Here is a 17,418-nt window from a genome sequence, read left to right as displayed (position 1 = left end):
TGCTGTAAACCTAGAGTGGGGAACATGCATCCATCCATGTGTTTTTGGACTACAACTCCCATCATCCCTGACCATTGGCCATACTCATTGAGGCTGATAGGAGCTGCAGTCCATGAGTAAGCCACCTTTGTGTTAGGATTGTAGGCCCTTAAAATTGGGACATGTTTGGTGTTGGCCCCACACCTGGCAGGTGCTGCTGGGTAGGGGGAATATTGTTGGCCTGAACCATGGATGAGGGAGAAATTCAATTTAGTATCCATTTAAAGATGAATTTAGCAAATGTGTGTTTTCCAAAACAATAAAGCCGGGGTTGTTTTGGAAAGCTATGTAAGCTGGGATAGCTCAGTCAGTAGCGGGTGAGACTCTTAATCTCAGAGTCGTGGGTTTGAGCCCCACAATGGGTGAAAGATTCCTGCACTGCAGGGGTTAGGACTAAATGATCCTCGTACTCCCTTCACACTCTGCGGTTTTGTGATTCTGCTATTCTGTGGTAGAGTGCTCTTGTGTTTGAATCCTGCTTGCTGTTTCCTACAATTCTATGAGGACACTGTCATCCTTTGCAATTTGTGCTTATCTAAATTTGCAATGCACTTCTACAACCAAAATGCATATGTTAGGGGGAAAGTGTACATAAAAATTAATTTATTGGTGAAACATTTTATTAGGGGAAACTACTTTCAAAAATGTTTTCATTAGACAACACGGCATACAAAAAAAAATCAATAAAATACAGAAGACTTTTCATTAAAAAAAAATTAATAGCGAATTGTTGCAGATATGTGTACTGAATGTCAGCTTGGAAAAAGAAGAGTACTAAAATTGGCAAGGTCCTTACTTTTTTACAATAATTTTTATTAATTTTCCATTACAAACCAATAATATGTGGCTGGGGAAACCCAGCCAGATGGGCGGGGTACAAATAATAAATTATTATTATTATTAATAGCCTCATTATGACAATACCAAGTTGTAATACAGTTGCTAATACCAATCATTCAAATACCGAATTATATAATTTACGTGGCCACTCGCTTGCTAGATTTGATGGTTTTCTTTATTTCTGCATTCCAAAATCTTATTAATTTCAATTACATTCCAGTCAAAATAATAATCCCTTATACAACAACTGCAATATTAATAACTTCTATTCGTGTTGACACATTAAATGATTTATAGAACTACAAGTGAGGCACTCAGACTATATCCTTGTTCTTCCTGTGTGTGGCAGTTATTCTGTCTGTGGTGTTTCTTCCTGTCCTTGTAAAATGCTTTGTCTATCTTTTCCGGGTTGTTGCTGTTATCTGTCATGCCTTGGGTGGAGCTGATATCCCAGGCAAGGTCCTTTCTTCCCTGATTCTACAAGTAACTCATAAGGAGGGATGGTAGTTCAGTAGGAGAGCAGGTGTTTGTATGCAGAAAGTCCCACTATCAATTGGCAGGATAGAAATGTGATTCCCAAACTTTTTCACACCCCTGCCTTCTTGATTCCACAAACTCATCCTCCTTCCACCCCGCCCTATAACAAACATTATTCACACTAGCGATTTGCACCACCCACTAAGGAAGATAATGGCACAATAAAATTCAAAAGAAGCAAAAATTAATTTCACAATGTTTATTCAAAATCCAATTAAAATTATTTCATTCAATCAGTCCAACAAAATTAATAAACTTGATCCAGTGATGCTAGCTTTTCAAAGTCTGCTAGTCATTTAGCAAGAACCTTAGATGCCATGTTTAGTAAATACACGTCACTGTCCAAGTAAATGCTTCATGCAATGTTTGGGCTTGAAGAAGTGATGCCAGTCTCCAAATGTCTGGCTTGAAGTCACTTAGCAGCAGTCTTAAGTCACCACTTAGCATCCCCTAGGTAATCCCCCCCTGCCAGTGGTGATCCTGCCCCCTTTGGGAATGGCAGGAATAGATCATCATCTTGAGACTCTGGAGAGCCTCTGCCAGGCAGTGTGTGGATCTGAGGTGTGAAAGGCCTGGGGGGATGTGTGTGGCTTTCCTGGCCTTTTCTATCCAGTCCTGAAGACCCACCCTGACCCACACACCCTGCCTTGCCTCTTCCCAGCCCATGACCCTCTCACCAACCCTGCTATGCACTGTCTTTGAGGGTTTTTATTGGCTGTATTGTGTCCTCAGTCTCTGAACATGCTGTTATTTATTTATTGCATTTATATGCCACCTTTTTTCCTCCAAGGAGACCAAGGTGACGTACATGGTTCCTCTGCTCTCTCATTTTATCCTCAAAACAACCCTGTAAAATAGGTTAGGCTGAGAGACAGTGACTGGCCCAAGGTCACCCAATGAGCTTCATGGCTGAGTGGGGATTTGAACCCTGGCCTCTTCCAGGTCCTAGTCTGACAGACTAACCCCACTAGCATAGAGGGGTGTGTGTGTTGAAATTAGCCTACTGTACAAAGGTAAAATATTTATACTTTGCTCCCTGCATTTTTGCTTCTGGCCCTTCCCATCTCTAGCATGTGGCCCCCAGAAACTTCCCAAGGGACAAATGTGGCCCACCCATTTCTGGTGAAGGCACTGCTGGGTTTGAGGGAGAAGATGGTCTGACTTTGCACTTCCTGTTTTCCCTGCGTACATCCAGAGAGCTATTTTTAAGTGTGCCTGGAGGGCTCGCAGGCACCCAGCAAGACTTCCACAGCCGGCCTTCATGTGAAGTGTCACTGAATCAGTTGCTGCAGAGAATATACTCCAGATGGGGTTGGTTGCATTTCTCCATAGTACTCAAAAATAACACAAATGAAGTAAAAAAATAGCAGCACTGGGCTGCCTGTGGAGGGGGCTGTTTTTGTTCCTTGTGCAAAATGGTCTCACGCTAGCATGGCCCAGGGAGGCTTATTATTATCATTAGTATTTTATTATATATATGTCACCCCTCTGACTGGGTTGCCCCAGCCAGTCTGGGGGGCTCCCAACAGAATATTAAAACCACAATAAAACATCAGACATTGAAAACTGACCTCTCTTTCTCCCTCTGCCCCCCATCCACAAACAACAGAGCCCAAACTGCTTTTGAAACTTCATGGCTTGCCATGCCTGGCCCTGGAGAATGCTGCAAGGCTTAAAGCCTTAGTGGCCTTGTGCACCTCAGAGTTTGGCTCGCTGTGCCTACAGAGAAAGGACATTAAATAAAGTAACAAAATGAGCTCATCTTTCTCCCATCAGAGCAGCGGGGTGGTTGGGGCCATGTGCGTGACTAATGGCAAGGGGCAAACCAGCAAGCTGCAAGTCTGTCATTAAAACCAGGTGCGAGTTGGAGAACCCGTCAAGCTGTGAATGGGGAAAACACTCTGCCTTGTTGTTAAAAAAAGATGATGAAGGAGCAGCGCAGAAGCTTCCTGTGGCTTGCTCCTGGAAATCTGGGTGCCCCTTGAGCACCCCTGAGCAAACCCAATGCAGATGGATGCAGGAGCGAGTGTGGGTATTGGTGCAAAACCCACGGGTCTGGTGGGCACTGGAGACCTTGCTGAAATGTGCAGAATTTCAGTGGAAAAGTAACAAGCATAGCATGGAACAGTGTAGATGAAAAAAGAGAAAGGGATCTAGGAATCTGCGTCCTGCATACTGGAAAAAATGACTTTGGGCCAGTCCAGTGGACATTCCGTTTCAGCCATATTTGGAGCTGGCCTCCTAGCTTGGGAGCAATCAGTGTTCAGGCTGATTTGCTAGTTTCCTGCTGTACTCATGGAGCTGTTGTGGAGTGAAACATGCCTACCTTATCGCCCTCCTGGTGTAAGGGTGAACTGCTATGGATGTGCCTCCTCTGCAGCCAGTGTCTAAATGTCTGCAGTCTGTACTTGATCCTGCAGGTACAGGTTGAGCCATTCATTCATTTTATTTGTACGCCGCTTTTCCAGAAAAGAAATTTGTGCTCCAAGCAGCTTAAAGCAAAAGAACAGGAGTACATTGCAAACGAAAGCAATTTCATAATAACACAGCAAAACAACATAGCAACAGTTTCACAAAAACAGCAGGACAATAACATAGTAACTGTTTCATAATAAGATTTGCAAATTAATAGCAAATCTAATAGTACACAAAAAACAGATCTCAATGCTGTAAATGTAACAAGATTACATGAATAACATGCAGCATCCTCTAGCAAAAATAACAAGGAAGCTTCACGGTTTGACCGTAGCCCTAGGAACACCCCTCCCAAGATGTTGCTCACAGTCCCTTTCCTGCAGCAGCTTCTTATAAAGCTTCCAAGAGCAAGAGGTGGGGTCATGTTTCAGGTGTACATCTTGCAGGTCCGATGCCTGATGCAAGACCATAGGGCCTGAAGGTTTATCCTAGCTTGTGTGCTTTGCTTGATTTTAAAATGCTAAGATGTCAGTATCTGTTTTTACAGAAATGCTCAGAATGTGCAGGTGTGCCAATAGCATTATTCAGCTGTGATTTCTGCACAGCAGCAGGGTTGGGGTTCCTGCCAACTCTACAGTGCTATGATTATAACTTAAACACTATTTTAAGGGCTTGTTGGTGCTGACCTTTAAGACCCTAAACTGCCTCGGTCCAGTATACACGAAGGAGCGTCTCCACCCCCATTGTTCTGCCCGGACACTGAGGTCCAGCGCCGAGGGCCTTCTGGCGGTTCCCTCGCTGCGAGAAGCAAAGCTACAGGGAACCAGGCAGAGGGCCTTCTCGGTAGTGGCACCCGCCCTGTGGAACGCCCTCCCACCAGATGTCAAAAAGAAAAACAACTACCAGACTTTTAGAAGACATCTGAAGGCAGCCCTGTTTAGGGAAGCTTTTAATGTTTAATAGATTATTGTATTTTAATATTCTGTTGAAAGCCGCCCAGAGTGGCTGGGGAAACGCAGCCAGATGGGCAGGATATAAATAATAAATTGTTGTTGTTGTTGTTTTCCCTCTGCCAGGCTTAGGCCATCTCAGCCAGCAGTGGCTCCACTCCTGAGCAGAGTTTGGATCTGGCGTAACTTTACACAGGTTTAATTTACTTCAGTTTCTTTCTTCCCCAGTGGATGGGCCTTTGAACCTAACCTGCATTTTCTTCCCTCCTAGTCTATCCCTTCAGAGCTAAGGCCAGTGCCAACACAGCCATTGTGAATTTGGTTTTGGTGTGGAAAAATGATATAAATAGAACAAGCCTGCTTATTTTAAGGCTTTGGTTGCGTGAAAAGTATATTTAAAAAATAATAATGGTAGGTGGAAACACTTCATTCTAGTCTGGACTTATTCTCTCTCTCTTTTTTAAAGGTTTTTTAACAGGCCTGTAAAAACAGAGTTCTGAAGGTTTATCTAAATTGGAGGGAAGTGGATGATTAATAACCCTGAAGTCTATGACCTCAGGACTTTTCCCCTTCCTGTAGACTTCCCTATATAGCTAGTTTTTGTTTGCTCCAAGTCACACTCTTTACAAACCAAAACACCTTGCAGCATGGAAAAACATGAGGCTGGACTCAAAGGCTGCCTATGCCCTAGATCTTTAAATGCATTCTCCACATGCACACCCCACTGATTTTGCATTATAACAATTCAAAACATGTATGCAGTGCAACAAATAAACATTAGTTAACATGAAATAACCATAATGTCTGCTTATATACAGTGGTACCTCAGGTTACAGATGCTTCAGGTTACAGACTCCGCTGACCCAAAAAATTGTACCTCAGGTTAAGAACTTTGCTTCAGGATGAGAACAGAAATCGCGCAGTGGCAGCTGGAGGCCCCATTAGCTAAAGTGGTACCTCAGGTTAAGAACAGTTTCAGGTTAAGAACAGACCTTCAGAACAAATTAAGTTATTAACCCGAGGTACCACTGTATACACCTTTAAAGCACATTTGAAGTAACTTCTTTCCCTCAAAGAATTATAGGCATAATAATAATAATAATAACAATAACAACAACAACAACAACAACAACAACAACAACAATAATAATAATAATAATAATAATTTATTATTTATACCCTGCCCATCTAGCTGGGTTTCCCCAGCCACTCTGGGCAGCTTCCAACCGAGTATTAAAAACACAATACAGCATCAAACATTAAAAACTTCCCTAAACAGGGCTGCCTTCAGATGTCTTTTAAAAGTAAGTTTGCTATAGTTTACTCCTCACAGAGTTACAATTCACAGCAACCCTTCACAAACTACAGTGCCCAGAATTCTTTGAGGGAAAGAATGTGCTTTAAAGGTATAGCATGTGCACAGCTTAAGGCTCAAGATATTAAGCCTTGGGTATTGGTATAATAGGGCCTGAGGCCTATGTTGTGATAGATTTCCATTCCCCTCCCTCCAACCTCTCCCCCTCTCCTCCTTGGGCACTCACATTTAGCCTAAGCGTTCTGCATAGCTCTGAGCCTCCTGGGTGGTTTTCTGCTTAATGCTTGTTTACTAGTATAGAAACCATAGCATCATTAAAATGATGTCCATTACTCTAACAGAGCTGTAGTTATACTAATGTGGAAACGCCCAATTCATGCAAGCAGCTAAGACGAAGAATCTGCCTACCAAAACACAGGCATTAAAATAAAACATCCCCCATCAAAAAATACCACAGAGCAATCCCACTAAAACATTAAAATATAAACACCCAAAGTTAAAATGTAATCGTAAACGTAACTGGAAACTGTCATGTAACAGGAAATATAAAAAATTACAAATGTGCACGTTTATAAAATAATATCGGAGGATAATGCAGCACTGGGTGAATAGATAATGGTGTTTATTTAATTAGTGTCATCATCACCATTTAATTTCTAGCGTTTTATTATTTTTATATAATATGAATTGCTTCCTGTGAAACATCTCAAGGGAGTTTAACAAAAATAAATAAAACAATTTCAGATATTAAAAATCATATATAAAAACAATTACAACAATTTCAGATATAAAAACAATTTCAAATCCAACACAGATAGAAGTGAGGATAAAAAAATCTCCCCTCAAAAGGTTTGTTGAAAAAGGAAGGTATTGAATAGGTGCTGAAAAGACAACAGAGATAGTACCCATCTCGTGTATATTAGTGTTTATGTACTCAGTTTCAAAGTACTTAACACACATGATCTTAAACTACAGTCCTAAATACTTACTGAAGCATAAGCTCCACTCTGTGCTGTAAGACACACTTCAGAGCAAACATGCATATGATTGTGCTATTAATCTTTATGACAGTTCTGCAAGGCAGGATAGTATTAACTCCATGTTGCAGTTGGGAATAAAGCTGTTCTTAGACCTCCTGGAAAGGAATCTGTGGCTAGGGCAAGATTTGGATCATAGATTTTCACTTACTCCTCCTAGTTTGCCCAAAACCCTTTTGAAATTGTGGTTCAGTTTCATGACGGGGATGAACATGAGGTATGGATGCTTTCCTACAAAAACGAAGTACAGTGGTACCTTGGGTTACAGACGCTTCAGGTTACAGACTCCGCTAACCCAGAAATATTACCTCAGGTTAAGAACTTTGCTTCAGGATAAGAACAGAAATTGTGCTCTGGCGGCGCAGCAGCAGTGGGAGGCCGCATTAGCTAAAGTGGTACCTCAAGTTAAGAACAGTTTCGGGTTAAGAATGGACCTCCAGAACGAATTAAGTTCTTAACCCAAGGTACCACTGTATGTCTTTTTTTGTCTTTCAGAACTATTGTTTTTCTTAACACGCAGTTTCATTTCAGTGTAATTGACTACCCCTTAATCTATAACTAAGCCAACAAAGATTTTTTTAACAGCCTGACCCTTGTTTAAACAACTACAATTACTGCCTGAGCATGCCACACGAGGGGCTGCAGGATTTCTCCCGCCTGCCCTTCAGAGAAATTCAAAAGACTCTACAGTGTTACCTCTGGTTACAAACTTAATTCATTCCAGAGGTCCATTCTTAACCTGAAACTGTTCTTAACCTGAAGCACCACTTTAGCTAATGGGGCCTCCTGCTGTTGCTGTGCCGCCGCCGCACTATTCTGTTCTCATCTTGAAGCAAAGTTCTTAACCCGAGGTACTATTTCTGGGTTAGCAGAGTCTGTAACCTGAAGTGTATGTAACCTGAAGCATATGTAACCCGAGGTAACACTGTAGTTGTTTTTGCTGCAGAGAATGGAGTAACAAAGCTACCTGATAAGTAATTTGCTCTAAAAGCCCCTGTTTTGCACTGGCTTCCAAAGCAGGGCATGTTAGCAAATGAATCACTATTTCTCCTTTCCCCAGTAATAATAAAGCATATTTAGTGAAATGCTTAGGTTGGTTGGTGCAGCTGATTGTATTTGCAGCTGCAACTCAAAGAGAAAGTTTATTTGGAAGGGTGTATGTGTTTGTGTGCAGCGACAGTTTTCATCTGTGTACACAGGCCTTGATGCATGTTCAGTAAAGTCAGGATGCATCTACCACCTGATACGTGCTGGCGCACCCACACACTCTTAATTCCTCGTAGTAGTAGAAGTAGTAGTAGTAATAGGAGTAATAATAATAATAATAATAATAATATTTATACACCACCCATCTGGCTGGGTTTCCCCAGCCACTCTGGGCAGCTTCCAACAAAATATTAAAAATACATTAAAACATCAGTCATTAAAAGCTTCCCTAAACAGGGCTGCCTTCATATGTCTTCTAAAAGTCAGATGTTTATTTCCTTGACACCTGAAGGGAGGGTGTTCCACACACCCTCCCTTCAGGTGTCAAGGGGATTAAGAATTACACAACTTTTAGAAGGCATCTGGAGGCAGCCCTGTATCTGGAGGTTTTTAATCCTTGATGTTTTTATTATGTTTTTAGATATGCTGCAAGCTGCCTACAGTAGCTGGGGAAACCTAGCCAGATGGGCAGGGAATAATAATAATAATAATAATAATAATTATTATTATTATTATTATTATTATTATTATTATTATTATTTTCCCTCCTAATTTTTCACCTCAAAGTTCAAAATCAGGGCAAAATGCAAGACTGCAGGAAATAGGAACTGCATAGGAATGTATGCATGTATATCTGAAGGAGCGTCTCCACCCCCATTGTTCTGCCCGGACACTGAGGTCCAGTGCTGAGGGCCTTCTGGCGGTTCCCTCGCTGCGAGAAGCCAAGTTACAGGGAACCAGGCAGAGGGCTTTCTTGTTAGTGGCACCCACCCTGTGGAACGCCCTCCCACCAGATGTCAAAGAGAACAACAACTACCAGACTTTTAGACAACATCTGAAGGCAGCCCTGTTTAGGGAAGCTTTTAATGTCTGATGCATTACTGTATTTTAATATTTTGTTGGAAGCTGCCCAGAGTGACTGGGGAAGCCCAGCTAGATGGGCGGGGTATAAATAATAAATTATTATATTATTATTATATGAGAGCCAGGATCTCTGCAAGAAGCTGTAAGTTTCTGAAATAAAGACTCTGAAGTGTAACACACCTTAATACCTGGTGCCCTCCAGATGTTTGACTACAGCTTCTATCTGTTCCAACCAGCATGGCTTTTTTTTGAGGGGGGGGACTCCTTAGAGAGATTCTGTTTCTGTAGCTGGTGTCGTTGATTCTCTCTGCATCTGCAAGCAACTTGGAGTAGAGGGGCCCCCTGAGCATGTGCAGAGCTCTTCCCAGCCAGCTGCTCTGCCTCTGTATTCAGGAGCAGTGGCTGTACAGCAAGCTGTCTTTCTGCAGATTGAGCCCTCCCTCCTAACCCGGCTGATGTTGTTCTGCCTCTCTTATGGACATGGCTGGCCTGCCACCTTCTGCCCAGGACTTGAAACTGTCAGGAAGATGTGACATCTCTGTTGGCGGAGAAATTGAGATGCAGCTGAAAGGGCCTGGGGCCGGGGGGAGCTTGGAGAGATGGCTGACCCTGAACAGGATGAAGAGCACAGCTGTCAGCAGCTGCCCACAGGAAGAGACAGCAGAGCCGTCATCCGTGGGCAGTCATGCCTTTTGTGAATTTAAAAAGAGAGGGCGGTGAATCAGGTTTTAATGCTCTCCCATAGGGAAGCAGATGCGGTCCACCGAACTGTGGGGAGGATGCTGAAGGTTTTGAGCTGGAGGGAGTGGCAGTTCCAAGGATGTTCACCCAGATGGTCCTTGTTTCAGAGATGGAGATGTTGAAAGCAGCGTGTCAGTTGGGGTTGGTCACTTGTCTGTCCAGATAGCTGCACAGCCAGGGCAGGGAAGTTTGTTCAGTCCAGGGATTAGGAACCTTCTGGGCACAAGAAGGAGCCAAGGATGGGACTTAACCTTTGTACAGCTGGCTGCATTGCAAATGTGCAAAAGCCAATTGTATCTACACACATTTATCTCCACTGCATTATAGAATTGTAGAGTTGGAAGGAACCCAAAGGGTCACGTAGCCCGTTGTGTGTGTGTGTGTGTGTGTGTGTGTGTGTGTGTGTGTGTGTACAAGAGGCATTATCATAGTTCAGTGGCATGTTCCAGTTAGAACAAAGCACTCAAGGAAGGTGTGGAGCCAGTGATGGGGTGCCTTGGGGAAGGTTCTGAGAGCCAGATAGAGATTCTTAGAGGGCCACATTTGTCCTCCTGTGTCACTGTGAGAGTCAAACCCATCGTTCTGGCTACTTTTGCCTCTGGCCACAGCCACTGTTTCTGTCACCTCACCTGCCAATGACGCGTGGCCCCTGGAAGACTCTGCATCTGTCATATAGATTCCATCACGCAGACAGAAAAATCGCAATAGAGCAAGCCAATAAAAATATTCAAAATAATAGAGAAGCAATAAGAGAAGCAGTGAAATAGGGGATTAAGAGCAATGTGTGAATTAAGAGCAATACGAAAAGCAGTGAAATAGCAGCAAAACGTATTAGCAATAAATAGCAACATCCAACTTGGCACCGTATCATTGTACTGAATGAAATAACTCATCGCTAGATCATTGAACAGCAGTGAAATATACTTGCCAAGGGAAACCAATTTGGAGCAAACCTGTCTTAAATGTTTGTTTGAAGGGACTTATGGTCCTCACTTGGAATTGAGTTCCATCAGTGTGCATCTTGACACATCACCTCATTTTGTTTTATATTTTATTATACTTTATGTTGAATTTCTGAAATTATAGAAAAAACAAAACTTCAGTATCATTCTCACAATGACCCAAATTGGGGACACAATGAAAATGCTAAGCATAAGCGATATTAATTCGAGCTTTCAGCGGTAAGGAAAATAAAGCAAAGACCCAAAGCTACCTCTGTTAGTTTGATGGAAGAATAAAGTTGTAACAAGTTGCAGTCTTAACCATAAACACAACAAAGTTAAAACTAAAAGCAATGGGCAGGGCAGCTGAAGCTGAGAAGAGGGAATCTGCAAGGGATTGATATGACAGTGTCCTTCTTGAACATTACACAGGATTGATATGACATTTGAATCATAGAATCATAGAGTTGGAAGAGACCACAAGGGCCATCGAGTCCAACCCCCTGCCAAGCAGGAAACACCATCAGAGCACTCCTGACATATGGTTGTCAAGCCTCTGCTTAAAGACCTCCAAAGAAGGAGACTCCATCACACTCCTTGGCAGCAAATTCCACTGTCGAACAGTTCTTACTGTCAGGAAGTTCTTCCTAATGTTTAGGTGGAATCTTCTTTCTTGTAGTTTGGAACCATTGCTCTGTGTCCACTTCTCTGGAGCAGCAGAAAACAACCTTTCTCCCTCCTCTATGTGACATCCTTTTATATATTTGAACATGGCTATCATATTACCCCTTAACCTCCTCTTCTCCAGGCTAAACATGCCCAGCTCCCTTAGCTGTTCCTCATAAGGCATCGTTTCCAGGCCTTTGACCATTTTGGTTGCCCTCCTCTGGACACGTTCCAGTTTATCAGTGTCCTTCTTGAACTGTGGTGCCCAGAACTGGACACAGTACTCCAGGTGAGGTCTGACCAGAGCAGAATACAGTGGCACTATTGCTTCCCTTGATCTAGATGCTATACTCCTATTGATGCAGCCCAGAATTGCATTGGCTTTTTTAGCTGCCGCGTCACACTGTTGACTCATGTCAAGTTTGTGGTCAACCAAGACTCCTAGATCCTTTTCACATGTACTGCTCTCAAGCCAGGTGTCACCCATCTTGTATTTGTGCCTCTCATTTTTTTTGCCCAAGTGCAATACTTTACATTTCTCCCTGTTAAAATTCATCTTGTTTGTTTTGGTCCAGTTCTCTAATCTGTCAAGGTCGTTTTGAAGTGTGATCCTGTCCTCTGGGGTGTTAGCCACCCCTCCCAGTTTGGTGTCATCTGCAAATTTGATCAGGATGCCCTTGAGTCCATCATCCAAGTCATTGATAAAGATGTTGAATAAGACGGGTCCCAAGACAGAACCCTGTGGCACCCCACTAGTCACTCTTCTCCAGGATGAAGAGGAACCATTGATGAGCACCCTTTGGGTTCGGTCAGTCAGCCAGTTACAAATCCACTGAGTGGTAGCATAGTCAAGACCGCATTTTACCAGCTTCTTTACAGCTTAGCTCACGTGTTTGGCCACTATGTTACATGGGTGGTCAAAGCACCAGCAAGGCTCCTCTCCTTGTAGCAAATGCCTTTTTATGGGGAATTTAGGAGTTTCATCCCTCCCCTTGTACTAATAAACCTTTCTACCCTTGCAGATTGTCGGGAATTGTTGCTGCCTGAGCTGATGGCGTACACAACCAGCTCCAGCCCTTCCGTGCCAGTGGGGCCCCAGTACTGCGTTTGCAAAGTCGAACTGTCTGTGTGTGGCCAAAATCTTCTGGACAGAGATGTCACCTCTAAATCTGACCCCTTCTGTGTCTTATTTATGGAAGTCAACGGCAAGTGGACAGAGGTAAGGCCCAAAATGTTGCCCTGTGTCAGGAATGGCCATCCTCTATTGGCCAGTTGGTGCGAGTTACAAAATGGTTGCCACAGGAGCATGGCATAACACAAAATGGTGGTTGTGGCAGAGTGGTATAATGGATTCAGTGTTGGAGAGGCTGAGACAGATGATCAGCTAACAATAATTTTGTCATGGACTGGTTGGATGCAGAAGAGTGATGGGAGGCACCGGCTGTGGAACCCCCAAGGGAAGAAGGCTCAGAGCCAGGGGATTGGTGGTGGGACAACACTGAGTGGTTGGAGAGAGAAGAGGGAGCAGACTAGGAGGAGGTGGTGTCAGAAGCTGAGGAGGCAAGAGGGTTTAGTTAGCAGGAAGAGTCTGTGGCAGAGAGAGGTCCAGAATCAGCGGCAGAAAAGGAGGCTGGAGAGGAGAGGGGCCAAGAGGCAATATGCTCCTGGCAATGATAAGAATATTAAAGTTCATTTAGATAGAGAACCAGATTTGACACACATTCAAGCATTTACAAACCTAATCCCTGGTAAGAATTCAAAAGGGTGAGGGCTGGTCAGCTACAGGCATGCTTGGAGGATACGGATTCTCTATTTAAATAATAATAATAATAATTTAGGTTTTCACATGATACATCTTAGGAACACGATATATTACAATTCTTATTTTTCTGTGACTTCCCATATCACTTGATAATACGTTATATCGCCACTCACTGAACTGCCCATTTGTGAGGATGTGGATTCTCTCTATCCATCACAATCTGGCTTGAGGTCTGGGTCCTGCTCTGAGGTTGCCTAGAATGCCCTGAAGGACGCCCTTTGTTGGGGAAGAAACAGAGGGAGTGCAGCACCGTTGAATCTCTCCACCATTCAAGCAGCGTTACGAGTTATAATCCAGTATTTGTAAGCTGACCCATTGGCTTTTTTGTGTGATGCCCCCACCCTGGAAATAGTAGATCCTTGCAGTCCTGGGTGTGGTGGAAGGTGGTGGACTCTCCTTCATTGGAGGTTTTTAAGCAGAGGTTGGATGGCCAGGGATTCTCTAGCCGTGATTCCTGCATTGCAGGGGGTTGGTCTAAATGACTCTTTGGGTCCCTTCCAACTCCACAGTTCTATGATTCTATGAAAGTCTGTGAATCTGTGGCCCAGGAATCAGTTATTCTCTGGGCAGAAACCTCAATGGCCTCCTTCTTGCTTTGGTCATACATTTCTGTTATCTCCTCTTTGCAGACGCCTGTTTTGATTAAATCTGCTGGCAAATTGTTCCCTTTCATAGACTTCTTAAAACGTTGTTATAGCTTTATCAGGAAGTCCAAAGAGCAAGCAGTTAACCCAAGGAGCAATGGTCAGCAATCACTCTGCAGGGATTCCTTATTGTCTGTTCAGCTTACCGGCAGTAGATTGTCCGCCACCCTCTTCTTGACTTGTGCCAACTTCCCACAAGCTCCTCCAAAAGGAGGAGACTACGGGCAGGCTGGCCAACAAACCTGCATATGAACCCTGCTGCCTCCATCTCCATCTCTGGACAACCACTAGGTTCTAACCAGTGTCAGTCCTCCTCAGAGCAGACCCATGGGAAATAATCATTCCAATCAGCCTACTCTGAGTATTACCTGGATACAACCCATTAAGTCCACAGTCTAAAACCACCCAACTGCCCCACTGTTAAGCAAGGTTTTCTATAGCAGTCGTTCACTCTCCAAACAGATACTACTGTTGGCTTTCTTTGACAAGAAAACCGCATGCTGTGTGAAATGGAGTACGGACACACACACACACACACACACACACACTGACTTAAAAGATGGTGCCTCTCTTCTGCGCTAATATATTCAGAGAGAAGACACGTCGTACTGCCCAGCAGCTGGGATTTGCATGCTCTTGGGTTTATTTTGTGAATAACATTTTTTTGCCCATAAGGAAGAATCAGCCCTGGTTTCTCAAAGCGGACGGCGTTGTTGCTTTGGATGATATGGGGGGATGGGGAAGGAAGGGTAACAACTCTGTGGTGATGAGAGGCAGATGGACACAGGAAAGCAGCTGTGTTGTAGAACTGCTCAAGGAAGGAATTGGAAGCTTGTTTACACAGCTTTGTTTACATGGTCAGAAGCTGCCAGAAGGTTCTGCTCTTTCCCCTTGTAGTCTGCACTGGAGTCATTTACTCTGCAATCACTTCTTCTGCCAAAATGGTATCTGCCCTTTGGATGAAACCATGTGGTAGGACAAAAGCAAATCCACTGTGATGTTCGTGTGTATGCACTTACATACATGCAAAACCAGATTGATCCACTCCTATGGAAGGGGACATAACTTATTTTGGCTGTGTACACATCATACATTTAAAGTACATGCCCCCCCGAGAATCATGGGAACTGTAGTTTGCTAAGGATGCTGGGAATTGTAGCTCTGTGAAAGGCTAAACTACAGTTCCCAGGATTTTATTTTGGGGTGGGTCGGGGAGGGGTGTTGTGTGCTTTGCATATATGGTGTTTTACACAGCATGTTGAAGCAGTGAACTCTGAGGAATGGCAACTCTGAGCAAATTTTGAGAAGGCAAAAGGGGGAGATAGTGAATTTACCAAGAACCAGAAAATACAGTGCCTGTCTGGTGAAGGAGCGGGTAGCAACTCCTTAACTGATGTCAGTTTGCTATGTTCATGCTTGGTGCAACCAAGCGGATTGACTGGAGTTGAAGGGGGAGCCAAATACAGTACATTTGTGGTTCCATGTTTATTTTCAGCTGCAGGGGACAGCGTGGTACAAATTCATGGTGAAGACTTTAGGTGCAGAAGGTTCCAGGTTCAGTCTGCAACATCTCCAGGTGGGCTGGAAAAAGATCCTGGAGACCCATTCCTGCCAATCACTGTAGACAATACTGAGTTGGCTGGAGCAATGATTTGACTTGGTATAAAGCAGCTTCCTGTGTTATTATGTTCTTCCAATGAACAGTATTGTGAGGCTCAGACTGCAGGGCAGGGAGGAAAGCAGATGGGAGTAAGAGAAGTGTTGGGGCAACAGATTTTGGAGCTAAGGAAACAGGGATGGCGAATCATTCTTAGAAACATGGGCAGTTTCAGGGCTGGGACTGATGGGAGTTGTAGTTCAAAACATCTGGAGGGGACCAGGGTGGTGAAGGTTGGTGTAATAGGAAGTTTGTTCCTGAATGAAAAAGATTCCCTTTCCTCCTTTTTGTATTCTGAAGTGCCATTTTTCACTGTCCTGTTGCTCCGAGCTCCTTCTCTGTTCAGGGTTTTCATCAGAACTGAAGTGTATGTGTTTCTTTCTCTCCCTCCCTCTCTCTCTGTAATGCCAACTTTTCAGATGTGTGGTTTTTATTTCGCCTGGGCTATTTTTGGACTGTTGCTTCAGAAAAACATGCGGTGAGGAATGTGAGAGAGAGGAGTCTTCAATGGGCAGTCTGTGAGACACACAGGCTGTTGCTTGCTGCTTCGATTCTGAAGGGAGGTCAGAGGATTGTCTAAGCTGGCAGCGGGTGTGGAAAAGGGGGAGAGGGCATATTTTCAGCCTTCCCACCAGAACCTGGGCAGCCTCCAGAAAGATGTGAAACAAAGAACAGACACTGACCCCTCCTGAATGTAAAAGTCTCCAGTGCTTGGTGCTTGCTGGCACCAAGAAATCAAAATCGAGGCTGCATTTTTAAGTGTCGCTTGAAAAGTCCCCTTTCATCGGTCAGATAATAGTGGTTTGGGGGCAGATTCTGGCCCACTAGGGAACAAGAGGGAGGTAACGGCTTGCTGAGTGGGGACCCCCAAGGTTTCTAAAAGTACAAAAAACATCTACCTGCTACAATGCCCCCATAGGGATGACTGTGCTCGGTAGCAGTGGAAAGCTGGGCGTCAGCTGGAAAACAAAAATAGAAAACTGAGATGGGGTGTGGAATGGAGTTTCTGAGGTGCACTGAGCAGAAACACTTCTGTTAGGAGATGGGAATATATTGCAAAACTCTGTCGCAGGTCCCACTTGTTTGTGATCTGCAAGGAAAATATCATAACTTTTCACTCTCTCTCTTTTCCACATTCCTTTGCATGCCATACCGTGGATGGTTCTATGAATCTATAAAGAAGGCAGTAAAAATGTTGTTAGGCAATAATTTCTTATTACTTATTTGCAGATGTATGTAAAGCAGCCTTTTATGGGGCAGGACACACAAATGTGTGTGGATAAAAATGAGTTGTGGGTTTGTTTGTTTTTTGCAGTTTGCTACCTTTTCTTTTTATATAATGAAACATCAAACATTAAAAACTTCCCTCAACAGGGCTGCCTTCGGATGTCTTCAAAAAGTCAGATAGTTGTTTATTTCCTTGACCTCTGATGGGAGGGCATTCTACAGGGCGGGTGCCACTACCAAGAAGGCCCTCTGCCTGGTTCCCTGTAACCTCACTTTTCGCAGGGAGGGAATCGCCAGAAGGCCCTCGGCGCTGGACCTCAGTGCCTGGGCTGAACAATGTGGTTGGAGACACTCCTTCAGGTATAATGGGCTGAGGTCATTTAGGGCTTTAAAGGTCAGCACCAACACTTTGTATTGTGCTTGGAAATGTACTGAGAACCAATGTAGATCTTTCAGGACCAGTGTTATATGGTCTCAGCAGCCACTTCCATCCATGGTGGTCAGCCACCATTTTTAT

General features: G+C 43.8%; 1 protein-coding gene and 1 long non-coding RNA gene across 3 annotated transcripts in view; one reads left to right on the top strand and one right to left on the bottom strand.

Annotated features, from left to right (window-relative positions):
- Window positions 1-17,418, top strand: part of CPNE2 (copine 2) — an 80,348-nt gene that overhangs the window by 17,113 nt on the left and 45,817 nt on the right. The window contains exon 2 of the mRNA XM_083625229.1: window positions 12,574-12,770. Coding sequence (XP_083481355.1) covers window positions 12,603-12,770 — 168 coding nt within the window. The 5' untranslated portion in view covers window positions 12,574-12,602. The remainder of the gene's footprint in view (window positions 1-12,573; window positions 12,771-17,418) is intronic.
- LOC310767893 lies at window positions 1,037-15,616 on the bottom strand. 2 transcript variants are annotated; one of them, XR_014551102.1, is made up of 4 exons: window positions 14,570-15,616; window positions 10,898-11,018; window positions 3,743-3,830; window positions 1,037-1,356 (listed from the first exon to the last, which is right to left on the bottom strand). It is a non-coding gene; the product is annotated as an uncharacterized lncRNA (long non-coding RNA). The 2 variants fall into 2 exon arrangements; XR_014551103.1 differs by lacking the exons at window positions 10,898-11,018; window positions 14,570-15,616 and having other exon boundaries at window positions 3,743-5,784.

The sequence above is a fragment of the Podarcis filfolensis genome, assembly GCF_964270895.1.
Source record: "Podarcis filfolensis genome assembly, chromosome: 8".
Taxonomy (NCBI): Eukaryota; Metazoa; Chordata; class Lepidosauria; order Squamata; family Lacertidae; genus Podarcis; species Podarcis filfolensis.
Note: the sequence above shows the minus strand (reverse complement) of the source record. Positions and strands in the feature narration are given on the sequence as shown.